This window comes from Gobius niger (genome assembly GCF_951799975.1).
Source record: "Gobius niger genome assembly, chromosome: 14".
Lineage (NCBI taxonomy): Eukaryota > Metazoa > Chordata > Actinopteri > Gobiiformes > Gobiidae > Gobius > Gobius niger.
The window spans coordinates 30,995,339-31,016,993 of record NC_136865.1 but is presented as its reverse complement, the minus strand read 5'-3'; the positions used below and the strand labels follow the sequence as shown (position 1 = coordinate 31,016,993).

The following is a 21,655-nucleotide window of genomic DNA, read 5'->3' as shown; positions in this document are numbered from 1 at the left end:
GAGGCCACAGCCAATCGTATCATCGTATGAGATGACGTCTGACGTACCCGCTGTAAACGTTTGAGCTGAACTATTTAGAACAAGGTTTTAAAGCTTGATCGAAAAATACCATCGCGTCTGCTGCTGTCATGGTGGATCCGTAAATAAACTTTTTTAATTAAATCCGTAAATAAACTACAAGCTTCCGTATGTCGAATAGCGCGTCATCATCTTACCGTCCCTCCTCGCTCTGTGATTGGTTCCCAAATCCATGCGAAAATTTGGGCCATGGTCCCCAGCCTGCTGAGCAGTTCGAAATGATTAGAGCGCACACAGCAGCATGGTGTTGCCAGGTTAGCATTTTGGTGCATTTTAAGCAATAAATAATAACTATTTTTGGCTATTATGCTGCTATGAAAAGAATAATTTCTGGTTAATATACAGAGGGTTCAGCTTTTTTTTTGCTATTTTTGCAATTACATTTTTAGAGTTTGCCACGGGCCAATTAAAAGTGGGCGGCCTGTGGGCCGTAGTTTGGACACCTCTGGTTTAGGGACTTGGATGAAATGCTCCTAAACACGTCCGTCCTACAGCCATAGTCAAAGTCTGTCAATGTCCTGAATAAAACCAACTGAGCTCAATCATTCTCTCCTGATACTCAAACAAATGTTCTTCTGGTTGGCACAAAATGACCAGTGTATTTCCCACATTCGCTGGTCTTCTCCTCCAGAACTTTGGCCACTGACCGCTCCAGTCCAGCGAAGAGAAGCTGTCGACGAACAGACCTTTTCTTTGTCCTTCAAATGTTGTTCGAAAGCAGCTCTCGTTCGCAATACAGAATCACCGATGTTAATAATTTAAAAAAAGCAGTGATTATTTCTCTCCAAAAGTGCAACAAGAAGCCTCCCAGGAACGTCTGTGCGGAGAAAAGGCTGTTGGCACAAAAATCAGACTCTTCATTCTCTCCAAGTTCCTCAAAGTGGTGGCGGTGCCTTTGCAGAAACACCAGGGAGTCTGTAAAGGAGAGTCTGGTGGGCGTGGCCTCAGAGCGTGGCCTCAGGGCGTGGCCTCAGGGCGTGGCCTCAGGGCGTGGCCTCAGGGCGTGGCCTCAGAGCGTGGCGAGGACGCGGGAGAAGGAGATGATGATGGACAGGGTGGTCTGACCGACGCCGAACACCAGAGCCTCCATCGGCGCCATGTCTTTCCCCGCCACGCGGTAAACCCCCGCCACGGCGGCGCCTGGAAAACACACAGGAGAGAGAAGAGATTCAATATTCAGTCAAAGGGACATGTCCAGACTCTCACAAACGCATCAGCTCACTGGCACTGGACGATTGGGGAATACTTTATCGACTGAAACTTTCTGTCCAGGGCCATTAACCTCTTAACTCCCGCCTGAACCAAGAGGATCTTTTTCCTCACGTGATCATTCATTCATGATTTCTTTTCCATCATTTTTTTGTTGGGTATTCAACTCATTTTTGTCACTTTTTTGTCACATTTTTTTGTCAATTTTTTATCAAATTTTTGTCACATTTTTGTAGATTTTTGGTCAAATTTTTATCATATTTTTGTCATTTTTTGGTCATTTTTTGGTCACATTTTTTCTTCCATTATCAAATTTTAGTCATTTTTTTGCTACATTTTTGTATTTTTTTTGGTCAAATTTTTATCATATTTGTGTCACATTTTTTTCATTTTTTTGTCATTTTTTGGTCACATTTTTACGTCAATTTCTTGTCAAATTTTTGTCATTTTTTTGTTACATTTTTAAAAAATTTTGGTCAAATTTTTATCATATTTTTGTTAATTTTTTGTCACAATTTTGTCATTTTTTCGACAATTTTTTGTCAATTTTTTTTTTAATATTTCTGTTACATTTTTGTAATTTTTTGGTCACATTTTTGTAATTTTTCCGTCAATTTTTTGTCAATTTCTTGTGATATTTTTGCCACTTTTTCATCAATTTTTTGGCCACATTTCCATCATTGTTTTCATCTCAGTTTTGTCGCTATTTTCACAGCTTTTTTCCAGAAGCTTTTGGACTGGGGTAAAGCCAAACTGGAGAAAATGTGCTCGGTTCAGGTGGGAGTTAAGGGGTAATGGGGAACAGCTCCACCTACTGGCCATGTATCATGCCCTTTTTGACTTCATCTCTTAACCCTCACCTGAACCGAGAAGATTTTCCAGTTTTGCTTCACCCAAATCTAAAAGTTTCTTGGAAAAAAAGCGAAAAAACAGTGTCGAAAACGAGGACGAAAATGCAACAAAAATGTAGCAAAAAAGCGACAAAGAAAAGGCCACAAAAAAGTGACTAAGAAGCGATAAAAAGTGACAAAATGTGCCTTTGGAAACCTTTGGATGTAGAGACAGAGGACATTAGTGTGAGAGGAGACCTTTAGATGTAGAGACAGAGGACTTAAGTGTGAGAGGAGACCTTTAGATGTAGAGACAGTGGACATTAGTGTGAGAGGAGACCTTTAGATGTAGAGACAGAGGACTTTAGCGTGAGAGGAGACCTTTAGATGTAGAGACAGGACATTAGTGTGAGAGGAGACCTTTAGATGTAGAGACAGAGGACTTTAGCGTGAGAGGAGACCTTTAGATGTAGAGACAGAGGACATTAGTGTGAGAGGAGACCTTTAGATGCAGAGACAGAGGACTTTAGTGTGAGAGGAGACCTTTAGATGTAGAGACAGAGGACTTTAGCGTGAGAGGAGACCTTTAGATGTAGAGACAGAGGACATTAGTGTGAGAGGAGACCTTTAGATGTAGAGACAGAGGACTTTAGTGTGAGAGGAGACCTTTAGATGTAGAGACAGAGGACATTAGTGTGAGAGGAGACCTTTAGATGTAGAGACAGAGGACATTAGTGTGAGAGGAGACCTTTAGATGTAGAGACAGAGGACATTAGTGTGAGAGGAGACCTTTAGATGTAAAGACAGAGGACTTTAGTGTGAGAGGAGACCTTTAGATGTAAAGACAGAGGACTTTAGTGTGAGAGGAGACCTTTAGATGTAAAGACAGAGGACTTTAGTGTGAGAGGAGACCTTTAGATGAAGAGACAGAGGACTTTAGTGTGAGAGGAGACCTTTAGATGTAGAGACAGAGGACTTTAGTGTGAGAGGAGACCTTTAGATGTAGAGACAGAGGACTTTAGTGTGAGAGGAGACCTTTAGATGTAAAGACAGAGGACTTTAGTGTGAGAGGAGACCTTTAGATGTAGAGACAGAGGACTTTAGTGTGAGAGGAGACCTTTAGATGTAGAGACGGAGGACTTTAGTGTGAGAGGAGACCTTTAGATGCAGAAACAGAGGACTTTAGTGTGAGAGGAGACCTTTAGATGTAGAGACAGAGGACATTAGTGTGAGAGGAGACCTTTAGATGTAGAGACGGAGGACTTTAGTGTGAGAGGAGACCTTTAGATGCAGAAACAGAGGACTTTAGTGTGAGAGGAGACCTTTAGATGTAGAGACAGAGGACATTAGTGTGAGAGGAGACCTTTAGATGTAGAGACAGAGGACATTAGTGTGAGAGGAGACCTTTAGATGTAGAGACAGAGGACATTAGTGTGAGAGGAGACCTTTAGATGTAGAGACAGAGGACATTAGTGTGAGAGGAGACCTTTAGATGTAGAGACAGAGGACTTTAGTGTGAGAGGAGACCTTTAGATGTAAAGACAGAGGACTTTAGTGTGAGAGGAGACCTTTAGATGTAGAGACAGAGGACTTTAGTGTGAGAGGAGACCTTTAGATGTAAAGACAGAGGACTTTAGTGTGAGAGGAGACCTTTAGATGTAGAGACAGAGGACTTTAGTGTGAGAGGAGACCTTTAGATGCAGAGACAGGACATTAGTGTGAGAGGAGACCTTTAGATGTAGAGACAGAGGACATTAGTGTGAGAGGAGACCTTTAGATGTAGAGACAGAGGACTTTAGTGTGAGAGGAGACCTTTAGATGTAGAGACAGAGGACTTTAGTGTGAGAGGAGACCTTTAGATGTAGAGACAGAGGACATTAGTGTGAGAGGAGACCTTTAGATGCAGAGACAGAGGACTTTAGTGTGAGAGGAGACCTTTAGATGTAGAGACAGAGGACTTTAGTGTGAGAGGAGACCTTTAGATGCAGAGACAGGACATTAGTGTGAGAGGAGACCTTTAGATGTAGAGACAGAGGACATTAGTGTGAGAGGAGACCTTTAGATGCAGAGACAGAGGACATTAGTGTGAGAGGAGACCTTTAGATGTAGAGACAGAGGACTTTAGTGTGAGAGGAGACCTTTAGATGTAAAGACAGAGGACTTTAGTGTGAGAGGAGACCTTTAGATGTAAAGACAGAGGACTTTAGTGTGAGAGGAGACATTTAGATGCAGAGACAGGACTTTAGTGTGAGAGGAGACATTTAGATGCAGAGACAGGACTTTAGTGTGAGAGGAGACCTTTAGATGTAGAGACAGAGGACATTAGTGTGAGAGGAGACCTTTAGATGTAGAGACAGAGGACTTTAGTGTGAGAGGAGACCTTTAGATGTAGAGACAGAGGACATTACTGTGAGAGGAGACCTTTAGATGTAGAGACAGAGGACTTTAGTGTGAGAGGAGACCTTTAGATGTAGAGACAGAGGACTTTAGTGTGAGAGGAGACCTTTAGATGTAGAGACAGAGGACTTTAGTGTGAGAGGAGACCTTTAGATGTAGAGACAGTGGACTTTAGTGTGAGAGGAGACCTTTAGATGTAGAGACAGAGGACTTTAGTGTGAGAGGAGACCTTTAGATGTAGAGACAGGACTTTAGTGTGAGAGGAGACCTTTAGATGTAGAGACAGAGGACATTAGTGTGAGAGGAGACCTTTAGATGTAGAGACAGAGGACATTAGTGTGAGAGGAGACCTTTAGATGTAGAGACAGAGGACTTTAGTGTGAGAGGAGACCTTTAGATGTAGAGACAGGACTTTAGTGTGAGAGGAGACCTTTAGATGTAGAGACAGAGGACTTTAGTGTGAGAGGAGACCTTTAGATGTAGAGACAGGACTTTAGTGTGAGAGGAGACCTTTAGATGTAGAGACAGAGGACTTTAGTGTGAGAGGAGACCTTTAGATGTAGAGACAGGACTTTAGTGTGAGAGGAGACCTTTAGATGTAGAGACAGTGGACTTTAGTGTGAGAGGAGACCTTTAGATGTAGAGACAGAGGACATTACTGTGAGAGGAGACCTTTAGATGTAGAGACAGTGGACTTTAGTGTGAGAGGAGACCTTTAGATGTAGAGACAGAGGACATTAGTGTGAGAGGAGACCTTTAGATGTAGAGACAGAGGACTTTAGTGTGAGAGGAGACCTTTAGATGTAGAGACGGAGGACTTTAGTGTGAGAGGAGACCTTTAGATGTAGAGACGGAGGACATTAGTGTGAGAGGAGACCTTTAGATGTAGAGACAGGACATTAGTGTTAGAGGAGACCTTTAGATGTAGAGACGGAGGACATTAGTGCGAGAGGAGACCTTTAGATGTAGAGACAGTGGACTTTAGTGTGAGAGGAGACCTTTAGATGTAGAGACAGAGGACTTTAGTGTGAGAGGAGACCTTTAGATGTAGAGACAGAGGACTTTAGTGTGAGAGGAGACCTTTAGATGTAGAGACAGGACATTAGTGTGAGAGGAGACCTTTAGATGTAGAGAGTGGACTTTAGTGTGAGAGGAGACCTTTAGATGTAGAGAGTGGACTTTAGTGTGAGAGGAGACCTTTAGATGTAGAGACAGGATATTAGTGTGAGAGGAGACCTTTAGATGTAGAGACAGAGGACATTAGTGTGAGAGGAGACCTTTAGATGTAGAGACAGAGGACATTAGTGTGAGAGGAGACCTTTAGATGTAGAGACAGAGGACTTTAGTGTGAGAGGAGACCTTTAGATGCAGAGACAGAGGACTTTAGTGTGAGAGGAGACCTTTAGATGTAGAGACAGAGGACATTAGTGTGAGAGGAGACCTTTAGATGTAGAGACAGAGGACATTAGTGTGAGAGGAGACCTTTAGATGTAGAGACAGAGGACTTTAGTGTGAGAGGAGACCTTTAGATGCAGAGACAGAGGACTTTAGTGTGAGAGGAGACCTTTAGATGTAAAGACGGAGGACTTTAGTGTGAGAGGAGACCTTTAGATGCAGAGACAGAGGACATTAGTGTGAGAGGAGACCTTTAGATGTAGAGACAGAGGACTTTAGTGAGAGGAGACCTTTAGATGCAGAGACAGTGGACTTTAGTGTGAGAGGAGACCTTTAGATGTAGAGACAGGACATTAGTGTGAGAGGAGACCTTTAGATGTAGCGACAGAGGACATTAGTGTGAGAGGAGACCTTTAGATGTAGAGACAGTGGACTTAAGTGTGAGAGGAGACCTTTAGATGTAGAGACGGAGGACTTTAGTGTGAGAGGAGACCTTTAGATGTAGAGACAGTGGACTTAAGTGTGAGAGGAGACCTTTAGATGTAGAGACAGAGGACTTTAGTGTGAGAGGAGACCTTTAGATGTAGAGACAGTGGACATTAGTGTGAGAGGAGACCTTTAGATGTAGAGATGGAGGACATTAGTGTGAGAGGAGACCTTTAGATGTAGAGACAGAGGACTTTAGTGTGAGAGGAGACCTTTAGATGTAGAGACAGAGGACATTAGTGTGAGAGGAGACCTTTAGATGTAGAGACAGAGGACATTAGTGTGAGAGGAGACCTTTAGATGTAGAGACAGAGGACTTTAGTGGGAGAGGAGACCTTTAGATGTAGAGAGTGGACTTTAGTGTGAGAGGAGACCTTTAGATGTAGAGACAGAGGACTTTAGTGTGAGAGGAGACCTTTAGATATAGAGACAGAGGACATTAGTGTGAGAGGAGACCTTTAGATGTAGAGACAGTGGACTTTAGTGTGAGAGGAGACCTTTAGATATAGAGACAGAGGACATTAGTGTGAGAGGAGACCTTTAGATGTAGAGACAGGACTTTAGTGTGAGAGGAGACCTTTAGATGTAGAGACAGTGGACTTTAGTGTGAGAGGAGACCTTTAGATGTAGAGACAGGACATTAGTGTGAGAGGAGACCTTTAGATGTAGAGACAGAGGACTTTAGTGTGAGAGGAGACCTTTAGATGTAGAGACAGAGGACTTTAGTGTGAGAGGAGACCTTTAGATGTAGAGACAGGACTTTAGTGTGAGAGGAGACCTTTAGATGTAGAGACAGGACATTAGTGTGAGAGGAGACCTTTAGATGTAGAGACAGGACATTAGTGTGAGAGGAGACCTTTAGATGTAGAGACAGAGGACTTAAGTGTGAGAGGAGACCTTTAGATGTAGAGACAGAGGACTTTAGTGTGAGAGGAGACCTTTAGATGTAGAGACAGGACATTAGTGTGAGAGGAGACCTTTAGATGTAGAGACAGGACTTTAGTGTGAGAGGAGACCTTTAGATGTAGAGACAGAGGACATTAGTGTGAGAGGAGACCTTTAGATGTAAAGACGGAGGACATTAGTGTGAGAGGAGACCTTTAGATGTAGAGACAGAGGACTTTAGTGTGAGAGGAGACCTTTAGATGTAGAGACAGAGGACTTAAGTGTGAGAGGAGACCTTTAGATGTAGAGACAGAGGACATTAGTGTGAGAGGAGACCTTTAGATGTAAAGACGGAGGACTTTAGTGTGAGAGGAGACCTTTAGATGTAGAGACAGAGGACTTTAGTGTGAGAGGAGACCTTTAGATGTAGAGACAGAGGACTTAAGTGTGAGAGGAGACCTTTAGATGTAGAGACAGTGGACTTAAGTGTGAGAGGAGACCTTTAGATGTAGAGACAGGACTTTACTGTGAGAGGAGACCTTTAGATGTAGAGACAGAGGACTTAAGTGTGAGAGGAGACCTTTAGATGTAGAGACAGAGGACTTAAGTGTGAGAGGAGACCTTTAGATGTAGAGACAGAGGACTTAAGTGTGAGAGGAGACCTTTAGATGTAGAGACAGTGGACTTAAGTGTGAGAGGAGACCTTTAGATGTTGATACAGAGGACTTTACTGTGAGAGGAGACCTTAGATGTAGAGACAGGACATTAGTGTGAGAGGAGACCTTAGATGCAGAGACAGAGGACTTAAGTGTGAGAGGAGACCTTTAGATGCAGAGACAGAGGACATTAGTGTGAGAGGAGACCTTTAGATGTAGAGACAGAGGACATTAGTGTGAGAGGAGACCTTTAGATGAAGAGACAGAGGACTTTAGTGTGAGAGGAGACCTTTAGATGAAGAGACAGAGGACTTTAGTGTGAGAGGAGACCTTTAGATGTAGAGACAGTGGACTTTAGTGTGAGAGGAGACCTTTAGATGTAGAGACAGAGGACATTAGTGTGAGAGGAGACCTTTAGATGTAGAGACAGAGGACTTTAGTGTGAGAGGAGACCTTTAGATGTAGAGACAGAGGACTTTAGTGTGAGAGGAGACCTTTGGATGTAGAGACAGAGGACATTAGTGTGAGAGGAGACCTTTAGATGTAGAGAGTGGACTTTAGTGTGAGAGGAGACTTTTAGATGTAGAGACAGAGGACTTTAGTGTGAGAGGAGACCTTTAGATGTAGAGACAGAGGACATTAGTGTGAGAGGAGACCTTTAGATGTAGAGACAGAGGACTTTAGTGTGAGAGGAGACCTTTAGATGTAGAGACAGAGGACTTTAGTGTGAGAGGAGACCTTTGGATGTAGAGACAGGACATTAGTGTGAGAGGAGACCTTTAGATGTAGAGACAGAGGACTTTAGTGTGAGAGGAGACCTTTAGATGTAGAGACAGGACTTTAGTGTGAGAGGAGACCTTTAGATGCAGAGACAGAGGACTTTAGTGTGAGAGGAGACCTTTAGATGTAGAGACAGAGGACTTTAGTGTGAGAGGAGACCTTTAGATGTAGAGACAGAGGACTTTAGTGTGAGAGGAGACCTTTAGATGTTGAGACAGGACTTTAGTGTGAGAGGAGACCTTTAGATGTAGAGACAGAGGACATTAGTGTGAGAGGAGACCTTTAGATGTAGACAGAGGACTTTAGTGTGAGAGGAGACCTTTAGATGTAGAGACAGAGGACTTTAGTGTGAGAGGAGACCTTTAGATGTTGATACAGAGGACTTTACTGTGAGAGGAGACCTTAGATGTAGAGACAGGACATTAGTGTGAGAGGAGACCTTTAGATGCAGAGACAGAGGACATTAGTGTGAGAGGAGACCTTTAGATGTAGAGACAGAGGACATTAGTGTGAGAGGAGACCTTTAGATGAAGAGACAGAGGACATTAGTGTGAGAGGAGACCTTTAGATGTAGAGACAGAGGACATTAGTGTGAGAGGAGACCTTTAGATGAAGAGACAGAGGACTTTAGTGTGAGAGGAGACCTTTAGATGAAGAGACAGAGGACTTTAGTGTGAGAGGAGACCTTTAGATGTAGAGACAGTGGACTTTAGTGTGAGAGGAGACCTTTAGATGTAGAGACAGGACATTAGTGTGAGAGGAGACCTTTAGATGTAGAGACAGAGGACTTTAGTGTGAGAGGAGACCTTTGGATGTAGAGACAGGACATTAGTGTGAGAGGAGACCTTTAGATGTAGAGACAGAGGACTTTAGTGTGAGAGGAGACTTTTAGATGTAGAGACAGAGGACTTTACTGTGAGAGGAGACCTTTAGATGTAGAGACAGGACTTTAGTGTGAGAGGAGACCTTTAGATGCAGAGACAGAGGACTTTAGTGTGAGAGGAGACCTTTAGATGTAGAGACAGAGGACTTTAGTGTGAGAGGAGACCTTTAGATGTAGAGACAGAGGACTTTAGTGTGAGAGGAGACCTTTAGATGTTGAGACAGGACTTTAGTGTGAGAGGAGACCTTTAGATGTAGAGACAGAGGACTTTAGTGTGAGAGGAGACCTTTAGATGTAGAGACAGAGGACTTTAGTGTGAGAGGAGACCTTTAGATGTAGAGACAGAGGACATTAGTGTGAGAGGAGACCTTTAGATGTAGACAGAGGACTTTAGTGTGAGAGGAGACCTTTAGATGTAGAGACAGAGGACTTTAGTGTGAGAGGAGACCTTTAGATGTAGAGACAGGACTTTAGTGTGAGAGGAGACCTTTAGATGTAGAGACAGAGGACATTAGTGTGAGAGGAGACCTTTAGATGTAGACAGAGGACTTTAGTGTGAGAGGAGACCTTTAGATGTAGAGACAGGACATTAGTGTGAGAGGAGACCTTTAGATGTAGAGACAGAGGACTTTGAGAGGAGGTTTAGTCACTCACTGGTGATGACGGCTCCGGACAGCGAGGCGAGGAAGCCCACGGAGATCAGGACCAGCGTGATGAGCCGCCCGCGTTTGTGTCTCTGCAGCATCACGAACATGAGCAGCCCCACAGCGCTGTGCACGAAGAGCGACGAGAAGAGCGTCCACAGGAACACCCAGTACCACATCTCTGCAGGAAACACACCCAACCATCAGGTCAATACAGACAACACGGGAGCAGAGATGAGAAGAGCGTCCACAGGAACACCCAGTACCAAATCTCTGCAGGAAACACATCCAACCACCAGGTCAATACAGACAACACGGGAGCAGAGATGAGAAGAGCGACCACAGGAACACCCAGTACCACATCTCTGCAGGAAACACACCCAACCATCTGGTCAATACAGAAAACACAGGAGCAGAGACGAGAAGAGTGTCCACAGGAACACCCAGTACCACATCTCTGCAGGAAACACACCCAACCATCTGGTCAATACAGAAAACACAGGAGCAGAGACGAGAAGAGTGTCCACAGGAACACCCAGTACCACATCTCTGCAGGAAACACATCCAACCTTCAGGTCAATACAGACAACACAGGAGCAGAGACGAGAAGAGCGTCCACAGGAACACCCAGTACCACATCTCTGCAGGAAACACACCCAACCATCAGGTCAATACAGACAACACAGGAGCAAAGACGAGAAGAGCGTTCACAGGAACACCCAGTACCACATCTCTGCAGGAAACAGACCCAACCATCAGGTCAATACAGACAACACAGGAGCAGAGACGAGAAGAGCGTCCACAGCAACACCCAGTACCACATCTCTGCAGGAAACACATCCAACCATCAGGTCAATACAGACAACACAGGAGCAGAGACGAGAAGAGCGTCCACAGGAACACCCAGTACCACATCTCTGCAGGAAACACAAATACATCCAATGACCAGGTCGATGAAACAAAATTAAACGTCATGAATTAGACTAAAATTGACAAATCTCCTGTTCGACCCCTAAAGACTAAATATAAGTAAATAAAAGTCAAAGAAGGGACTGAAAACACGTTAACGACAGTTCTCATTTAAATCCCAAAGCCAAAGGAACAGGTCAGAGCTTTGTTCATGCGGAGAACATGAAGCACATAATCAGTAAATAGGTTTGAGATCATGAACGTGGCAGCATTCTGGATTTTTGGCAAGAATCGTCAGCAGTTTAACCTGTAATGACTCACTCAGCGGGTAGGTTTAGGTTTGACCCAGAGCCATCAGCGAGTCGCGTCAGAGAATAACAGAGGTTCGTGTCTGGAACGATGGGAACAATGAGCTGCTCTGGGCCGTTCGGACAATGTTTGGTCAGAAAAACGAGCCGCTACGTTTACATTTGTGCTAAAACTGGGCTGTGCAACTCCATCCATCCACCCATCCATCTACCCATCCATCCATCCATTCGTCTATCCATCCATTCGTCTATCCATCCATCCATCCATTCGTCTATCCATCCATCCATCCATCCACCCACCCATCCATCCATCTACCCATCCATCCATCCATCCACCCACCCATCCATTCATCCATCCATCCATCTACCCATCCATCCATCCATCCATCCATCTACCCATCCATTCGTCTATCCATCTACCCATCCATCCATCCATCTACCCATCCATTCGTCTATCCATCTACCCATCCATCCATCCATCCATCTACCCATCCATCCATCCATCTACCCATCCATCCATCCATCCATCCATCCATCCATCTACCCATCCATTCGTCTATCCATCTACCCATCCATCCATCCATCTACCCATCCATCCATCCATCCACCCATCCATCCACCCACCCATCCATCCATCCATCCATCCATCCACCCATCCATCCATCCATCTACCCATCTATCCATCCATCTATCCATCCGTCTACCCATCCATCCGTCTACCCATCCATTCGTCCATCCATCCGTCCATCCATCCATCCGTCTACCCTTCCTTCCTTCCTTCCTTCCTTCCTTCCTCCCTCCCTCCCTCCCTCCCTCCCTCCCTCCATCCATCCAGGACCGGGTCGCGGGGGCAGCAGTCTCAGCAGAGATGCCCAGACTTCCCGATCCACACACACCTCCTCCAGCTGTTCTGACCCTGAGGCGACACCAGGCCAGCTCGGAGACATAGTCCCACCAGCGTGTCCTGGGTCTTCCACGAGGCCTTGTCCCACTAGGACATGCCTGGAACACCTCCCGCAGGAGGCGACCAGGAGGTACCCGGAACAGATGCCCGAGTCACCTCAGCTGCTCCTCTAGACATGAAGGAGCCGCGACTCTACTCTGAGCTCCTCAATTAGAGAACATAATCATTTTACATTCTCTTCAGAAATTGGTGAATCCAAATGGCAACTTTATTTATAATGCACTTTAAAACCACTGAGTCGACCAAAGTGCTACAAAGGTCAAACATAACATAAAATACAATTCAAAAGGTGCATCAAATACAAATGAATCTGGTAAAATGTCAAAAACTCAAGCTGTGTTAAAGTGAACAAGTGCGTTTTAAGAACAGCTTTAACAACAGGCACAGAAGAAGCCTGTCTTATGTGCAAGGGCAACTCGTTCCATAATTTTGGAGCAGCCACGGCAAAAGCCCGATCCCCTCTGAGCTTTCGTTCGGTCTTTGGGACGCTGAGGAGGAGCTGATCAGCCGACCTGAGAGACCACGAAGGCTTGTGCGGGTGTAAGAGCTCAGAGAGGTACAGCGGGCAACACCGTTAAGACATTTAAAAGCAAACGGAAGCAGTTTAAAAAGGATCCTATAGTACACAGGCAGATAGTGAAGTGAGGATAAAACGGGGGTGATGTTCCAGTTAAAAGACGCGCCGCTGCATTGTGTACGAGCTGCAGTCGAGAGACACAGGACTGACTTTACCCCAAAATAAAGCGAGTTACAGTAATCCAGCCGAGCGGTCACAAAGGCGTGGATTACCGTCTCAAAGGCTGACCATTTCCCCTTTACAATAAACATTCAGGTTTTCCAAGTCAACAGGGTTAAAATTGAAACTTGGTCCAAACACCATGACTTCCGTTTTAGGGCCATCCAGGCTTTGACATCATTTAGACATATCTGAAGCAAACTTAAAACCCTTTCTTGTCTAGGCTATACATGCTATACATGTGTTTATTTGGGTTTAACTCGGCCTCTACAAGGGGTACATGGCTAATCTTGGTACCAAAATAAACTTTATCCTTGGGACTTTCTGTTTCAGTGAAAAAAAATAAAAAAAAATGACAGTTTGTGAGTAAAAATTAGATTGAAACAGAAAAATCAAAATTCAGCCTGAATGAAAAACCCAAAAAATGCTCTTTCTCGGTCTGTGCTGTAGCAAATAAGAACAGAAATGGAAATAATCAATATAATGTGTGCTCTCTGTAGTCAACAAAATGCCAGTAGGTCAAAACACTAAAGTTATACATGCTTTATAAAAAAAAAAAAAGTCCAGGCGGAATCTAACTGTGCCAAATTGTGCCAAATTAAAAATAATAATCTCGTTTTCCCGTTTCCTTCCGTCCACAAACTGCTCTGACTGATGCTCTCGTTTTGCAAAATGCTGCGTCTGCAAACTCTTGTTCCTCACAGAAACTTATTTATAAAAAACAACTTCCTTCTTCATGAAAACGAGGCCAAAGTTCAGCCTCGCGTTTAAATTATCACACTTTCTTCCCGTTTCTTTAAGCTTCTCGTGTTTCTCAACAAATAATCTGCACAAAGAGGATAAACATCGACGACATGCACAGCTTAAACATTCACAAGAGTAAGAGTCCTCGGTGTGCGTTGGTCATTTTATTTAAGTGCAGGATATGATCATTGACAAACAGGTTGAGAGAATGTTAATTGTGAAAGCGAGTCAGAAGTGCAGAATACAAAGTTAAAACCACTGAGCGACCAAAATGTGACAAAAAAAATACAAAAAATGGACAAAAATGTAGCAAAAGAATGAAAAAAAACGTGACAAAAAATGACAAAAAAAATTCCAAAATTTGACAAAAATACGACAAAAAATGTAGCAAAAAAAATGATAAAAATTTGAGAAAAAATTGACAAAATTGACAAAATGTGACAAAAAAAATTTACGAAAATGTGAGGAAAAAATGACAAAAATTTGATAAAAAATGACAAAAATGTAACAAAAAAAGGACACAAATTTTAGAAAAAATTGACGAAAAAATAAAAATAAAACGTGACAAAAAAATGACAAAAAATGTGCCAAAAATGTGATAAAAAAAAGACTAAAATGTGACTAAAATGTAGCAAAAAAAAAGAGAAAAATAAAAATTTGACGAAAAATGAAGAAAATGTGACAAAAAATGAAAAAAATAAAAGACAAAAATGTGACAAAAAATTGACAAAATGTGAGGAAAAAATGACAAAAATTTGATAAAAAATGACAAAAATGTAACAAAAAAAATGACAAAAATGTAACAAAAAAGGACACAAATTTTAGAAAAAATTGACGAAAAAATAAAAATAAAACGTGACAAAAATTGACAAAAAAATGACAAAAAATGTGCCAAAAATGTGATAAAAAAAGACTAAAATGTGACTAAAATGTAGCAAAAAAAAATGACAAAAAAAAAAAATTTGACGAAAAAATGAAGAAAATGTGACAAAAAATGAAAAAATAAAAGACAAAAATGTGACAAAAAAATGAAAAAAAACGTGACAAAAAATGAAAAAAAAAATTCAAAAAATTGACAAAAATACGACAAAAAATGTAGCAAAAAAATTACAAAAATTTGAGAAAAAAATGACGAAAAAATAAAAAAATGAAAAAGACAAAAATGTGACAAAAAATGACAAAAAATTGACAAAATGTGACCAAAAAATTTGACGTAAATGTGAGGAAAAAATGACAAAAAATTTATAAAAAATGACAAAAATGTAACAAAAAAAATGACAAAAATGAAACAAAAAAGGACACAAATTTTAGAAAAAATTGACGAAAAAATAAAAATAAAACGTGACAAAAATTGACAAGAAAATGACAAAAAATGTGCCGAAAATGTGATAAAAAAATGACAAAAATGTGACTAAAATGTAGCAAAAAAATGAAAACAATTTTTAGAAAAAATTGACGAAAAAATAAAAATAAAACGTGAAAAAAATTGACAAAAAAATGACAAAAAATGTGCCAAAAATGTGATAAAAAACAAAACAAAAATTTGACTAAAATGTAGCAAAAAAAAAGACAAAAAAAAAAAATTGGACGAAAAAATGAAGAAAATGTGACAAAAAATGAAAAAATAAAAGACAAAAATGTGACAAAAAAATGAAAAAAAGAAATTGACAAAAAAATGACTAAAATGTGATATAAAATGGACGAAAAAATGACAGAAATGTGACAAAAAAAACCAAAATGGTCATTGTAGTCATATTTAAGAGCAGGATATGATCATTGATAAACAGGTTGAGAACATGTTGATTGTGAAAGTCAGAAGTGCAGAATACAAAGTTAAAACCACTGAGCGAGACGTTTTTGCGAGTCACTTCACTGGAGGAATGCTCTGACAGAAATAGAAAGTGCTGAGAGAGTTTGAGGCTTAGCAGGAAGTTTATGTGGCACACTGTGTTTTTGTTCAGGAAATGGGTTTTGGTGTGAACGACGTGAACGACGGCTGTTTGTACGAGGAGCGAATGAACTCACAGCAGCTCAGCAGAGAAAGAGAAATACATGGAGGGGAGACAAGTTAAAGCCACACTAGAGGGCGCTGTACACTGTCTCTAACAATAATCCTTTCCTCATTTGGACTGAAGACGTGAGGATGTTGTTTTTATGTCTTTTCCCCAAACTTTAATGTCGGGTTGTTTTGTAGTGAGAGCTTTCATCTTATTAACCCCTTAACTCCAACCGGAAGAGAGCACATTTTCTCCAAGTTTGGCTTTACCCCAGTCCAAAAGCTTCTGGAAAAAAGGTGAGAAAATGGCAACAAAAGTGAGACGGAAACAATGATGGAAATGTGACAAAGTGAGAAAACATTGACAAAAAGTGATGAAAAATTGATGAAAAAGTGGCAAAAAATGTAGCAAAAAAAATGACAAAAAAAGACAAAAATATGATTTAAAAAATGACAAAAATGTGACAAAAATGTAGCAAAAAAATGACAAAAATTTGAGAAAAAATTGACGGAAAAAAAAAAAAAAAAAAACGTGACAAAAATTGACAAAAAAAGACAAAAATATGATTTAAAAAATGACAAAAATGTGACAAAAATGTAGCAAAAAAATGACAAAAATTTGAGAAAAAATTGACAAAAAAAAAAAAAAAAAACGTGACAAAAAATTGACAAAAAAAATGACAAAAATGTGATAAAAAAAGACAAAAAAAATTACAAAAATTGGACAAAAAAAGACAAAAAAAATGACAAAAATGTAGCAAAAAAATGACAAAAATTTGAGAAAAAATTTACGCAAAAATGAAAAAAAACGTGACAAAAAATGACAAAAATGTGACAAAAAAATGACAAAAATTGGACAAAAAATGACAAATTTGAGAAAAAATTGACGAAAAAAATAAATAAAATAAAACGTGACAAAAAAATGACAAAAAAATGACAAAAATGTGATAAAAAAAGACAAAAAAAATTACAAAAATTGGACAAAAAAAGACAAAAAAAATGACAAAAATGTAGCAAAAAAATGACAAAAATTGGAGAAAAAATTTACAAAAAAATGAAAAAAAACGTGACAAAAAATGACAAAAATGTGACAAAAAAATGACAACAATTGGACAAAAAATGAAAAAAATTTGAGAAAAAATTGACGAAAAAATGAAAAAAACGTGACAAAAAATGACAAAAATGTGACAAAAATGACAAAAATGTAGCAAAAAAATGACAAAAATCGGAGAAAAAAATGACGAAAAAATGACGAAAAAAACGTGGTTAAAGACACAGAGACGTGTTAGCTTTGGTTGAAACATGAACAAACGTAAATCCGTTTGTTTGCTAGCTTACATTGTTCATAAAGTGGACACTCAGGTCAGTGTCACATGGGGCATAAATTGTGGGAAATGTTTTATTTTTAAATGAGTAAGTGCTTTATTTGTCATTGTATAACAAAACTGTGTTCAGGTGTTAGTCCTGAGCCACTTTGGGCTGACCTGAGCCGCAAGTTTTAGGAGGTCGAGGAAACCAGGCTGCCTTCAGGCTCCTCTGTTTGTATATACGACATAACTCTGGATTATTTTTTTCTCACATTGACGCTTTTTTGTTGGGTTTTCAACACATTTTTGTCATTTTTTTAGGGCTGAAACAAGTCATCAATTAACCCCTTAACTCCCACCTGAACCGAGCACGTTTTCTCCAGTTTGGCTTTACCCCAATCCAAAAGCTTCTGGAAAAAAGGTGTGAAAATAGCAACAAAACTGAGACGAAAACAATGATGGAAATGTGACAAAAAAGTGAGAAAACATTGACAAAAGTGAGGAAAAATTGCATGCGAGTCGTGCATAAACATTGTCGAACGCCACACAAAATGGCGGCGCGGCGCAGAGGATCATGGGAACGGAAAACCACCTTCCTCACGTCGTCAGATTTTTTTTTCCATCATTTTTTTGTTGGGAATTCAACTCATTTTTGTAACTTTTTTGTCATTTTTTGTCACATTTTTTGGTCATTTTTTGGTCATTTTTTAATCAAATTTGTGTCATTTTTTGTCACATTTTCTCACATTTTTGTCATTTTTTTTTGTCTTTTTTTGTCATATTTTTGTCATTTTTTCAACCATTTTTTGTGAATTTCTTGTGACATTTTTGTGACATTTTTGCCAATTTTTCATCACTTTTTTGTCATTTTTATTTTCATTTTTTGTCAAATTTTGTAATCAAATTTGTGTCATTTTTTTGTCAAATTTTAATCACATTTTTGTCACATTTTCTTGCATTTTTGTCTTTTTTTGTCACATTTTTTGTAATTTTTTTGTCAAATTTTTGTAATTTTTTGGTCCATTTTTCCATCAATTCTTCGTCACTTTTTTGTCAATGTTTTCTCACTTTTTTGTCACATTTCCATCATTGTTTCGTCTCAGTTTTGTTGCTATTTTCACACCTTTTTTCCAAGAAGCTTTTAGATTTGGGCAAAGCCAAACTTCAGGTGGGGGTTAACCTCTTAACTCCCACCTGAACATGTTTTCTCCTGTTCTCCAAATCTAAAAGCTTCTTCAAAACAGCGATAAAAAAACCAAAAAGGAGGATGAAAAGGCGACAAAAAAGCGCTAAAAAGTGACCAAAAAAGCCGCAAAAATGACAAAAACTCAACAAAAAAGTGACGAAAGAGCAACACAAAAGTGACAAAAATCCAGCAAAAAAAACCAAAAATCCAGCAGAAAAATGACAAAAATCTAACAAAAAAGTGACAAAAAATTAATAAAAAACTGACAAAAATCCAGCAAAAAAAGACAAAAATCCAGCAAAAAAAGACAAAAATCCAGCCCAAAAATGACAAAAATCCAACAACAAAAATGACAAAAATCCAGCAAAAAAAATACAAAAATCCAGCAGAAAAAGCGACAAAAAAATTAATAAAAAACGGACAAAAATCCAGCAAAAAAATTGACAAAAATCCAACAAAAAAGTGACAAAAAATTAATAAAAAACTGACAAAAATCCAGCAAAAAAGTGACAAAAAATTAATAAAAAACTGACAAAAATCCAGCAGAAAAATGACAAAAATTCAACAAAAAAAGACAAAAATCCAGCAAAGAAAATGACAAAAATCCAGCAAAAAAAATACAAAAATCCAGCAGAAAAATGACAAAAATCTAGCAAAAAAAAAAATGACAAAAATCTAGCAAAAAAAATGAAAAAATCCAACAAAAAAAGACAAAAATCCAACCACAAAAATGACAAAAATCCAGCTGAAAAAAGGCAAAAATAAAGTAATAAAAAGTGACAAAAACACATAAGGGAAATAAAAAGTGACGACAATGGCAAAGAGGAGAGAATGCATTTAGTTTTGGTGGTTCAGAGGTTAAACCATATCTTCCAGCTGGTGTTTAATATTATGCAGACAAATAGAAACCCTCCCAAAGTGTCTGCAAATAGAAACATTCTGTCTTTTTTACACAATAATCCGCGGCTCTTCTTCTCTCCCGGTGTCGCTCTGCTCTGACTCCACTGACTCAGAATAAAAGCATCATTTCTCTCATGCCAATAGAAGCAGGTGCCCAGGCCTTAGTGAACCTGAGTACAGACTGACCCCCCTCCAGCATCAGGTCCCCCCCCCTCTCCCCCCCTCTCCCCCCCGCGCGCGCACGGTCCGGTACCTGTGAAGTGCTGCAGCGTGGAGCCGTGGACCCAGAGGCTGAGCACGTGCTGCACGGACAGGTTCACGGAGAAGTCCCGGCCCGGTGTCGGTGTCATGTCTCCCCCCGCTGAGGCCGGTCCCCCCTCCCTCCGCAGCCCCGTCACCGGCGCCTGATCCGCTCCGGCCCGGGCAGGACGGCGGCGGGGGGCGGCGGCGGAGCGCGGGCCATGGCGCGGCTGGCACGGGGTGGCACGGAGCGGCGCGGCCCGTCCTGACGCGGGGATAGCGCGGCTACATAACACCGTTAAAGGGACAGCGGCGCTTTATGAATGAAGCGGCGGAAGGGAGCGGCGCGGAGTCTGCGCACTGGCCTTTACGTAACGCGCGGGCTGCGGCGTGCGCGCGCGGCGTCAGCGAGCGTCACACGTGCACGAGACGGTTCATGAGTGAAGCAGTTTTTTTTTTTTCAACAAAGAGAAACAACTGCACAACTTTATAAAGGCTGTTTATTTAAATTTATCCCTAAACGTGTTTTTCATGAAATCCAGTCTTTGAACAAGGGTTTTGGGAGGGAACACCCTGGAGATGGTATAGCCCCCCCTAGTGTAGATCAGGGGTAGGCAACGTCAGGCCCGGGGGCCAAATCCGGCCCTCCAGCACAGAATCTCTGGCCCCCAATATGATTTTGATGTTATGTTTGATGTTATGTTGTGTTAAAGAGTAACTAAACACCAAATCCCTTTTTTTTTGCTGATAAACGGTCTAAATGGTTGTTGAATAGAGTTAGACATTTGGTGCAAACTTGTTCAAAATCTCACTTTTGTGTCTAAAACCGCAGGGTTAGCGCCTCTACTGGTTTCACGCAGCAACTTCATTTGATATTTTGTGGTTGGAGGAGAGTGTGTCCACGGCGTCCACAAAACCTCATCAGTTCTGCCCGTGGTTCTGCCTCTGTGCCTCTGTGGCCCCGCCCACACACGCCTCTGTGGCCCCGCCCACACACGCCTCTGTGGCCCCGCCCACACACGCCTCTGTGGCCCCGCCCACACACGCCTCCGTCACGCAGCAAACAGGACACGCGTCGCGCACACACCGCCTGAGCTCATGAGTCAAACCAGTAGATGGCGCCCCTGCGATGCTCACACTTCGGCTGAGGTTGTGCAGAGGAATAAATCCCTTAGAAAAGCTACTGTGCGATGCTCTCTCTCTGTTCGCAGTCACTGACGGCGAGCGAGTCGTCTACCAGCGGCCATCTTTTTTTCGTAGGATAGTTGCTACATGAAGCAATCACAAGTCATGCGAATGCACCAACTCTCCTACGAAAACCTAAACCTTGCGCATAGTGGTGACAGCGGTAACAGCCGTCTGTCAGTCCTGTCAGATCGAGGGGCTTGGTCTGAGACTGTCGACAGAGCAGACCCCGCCCACACACTCACCCCCCTCGTCTCCCCCAAAGCCTCCGAGACCACCCCTTTCTCAGCAATTTTTGACTTTTGTTTGTGGGTGGGGAAAGGCTCTGCCACGCCTGTTTAGTTGCACTTTAAAGTAAATGGGCCACTCCCAGAGCGCCCCCTAATGGCTCCACCATGTACGCAAAATATCAAATGTAGTTGCTGCGTGAAACCAGTAGAGGCGCTAACCCTGCGGTTTTAGACACAAAAGTGAGATTTTGAACAAGTTTGCACCAAATATTGACTGGGACATGTAGCTAACTCTAGATTTGGTGTTTAGTTACTCTTTAAGAAATGCGCCAATCAGTCACCGCTGTGGCGCTGCTGGAGCACACGGTTCTGACCGTGCTCTGAGAAACTTACTTCCATAAACTGAGTTATTTTGTTTTCAGTTTTTTCCATAATCACCTTTTACTACAATGAATGGATGGACATGGATTAACCGACATTTTTATCGCGAGCCTACAGGGAACTTTTTTTTTTCAATATTTTCCATCTGAAACTACACAGAAACACACTGGAGTCTGTTCAAATGTGAATTATTGGGTTGTTTTATACGATATATGATGATAACCTACAGTTTTATTTGGGTCGCAGCTGGTCATTAAGGTAAAGGCGGGTCTCGGAGCCAGACCACGTTAGAACCAGAGATTTAAACATTGGCATTTGTGGAAAAT

General features: G+C 41.3%; 1 protein-coding gene across 1 annotated transcript; it reads right to left on the bottom strand.

The window, feature by feature from the left end:
- Positions 1–890: 890 nt before the first annotated feature.
- Positions 891–19,897, bottom strand: tmem170b (transmembrane protein 170B). Its single transcript, XM_079571093.1, has 3 exons — positions 19,547–19,897; positions 10,254–10,424; positions 891–1,218 (listed from the first exon to the last, which is right to left on the bottom strand). The coding sequence occupies exons 1-3, from the start codon at positions 19,641–19,643 to the stop codon at positions 1,088–1,090; spliced, it is 399 nt and encodes a 132-aa protein (XP_079427219.1). The 5' UTR covers positions 19,644–19,897; the 3' UTR covers positions 891–1,087.
- Positions 19,898–21,655: the final 1,758 nt, after the last annotated feature.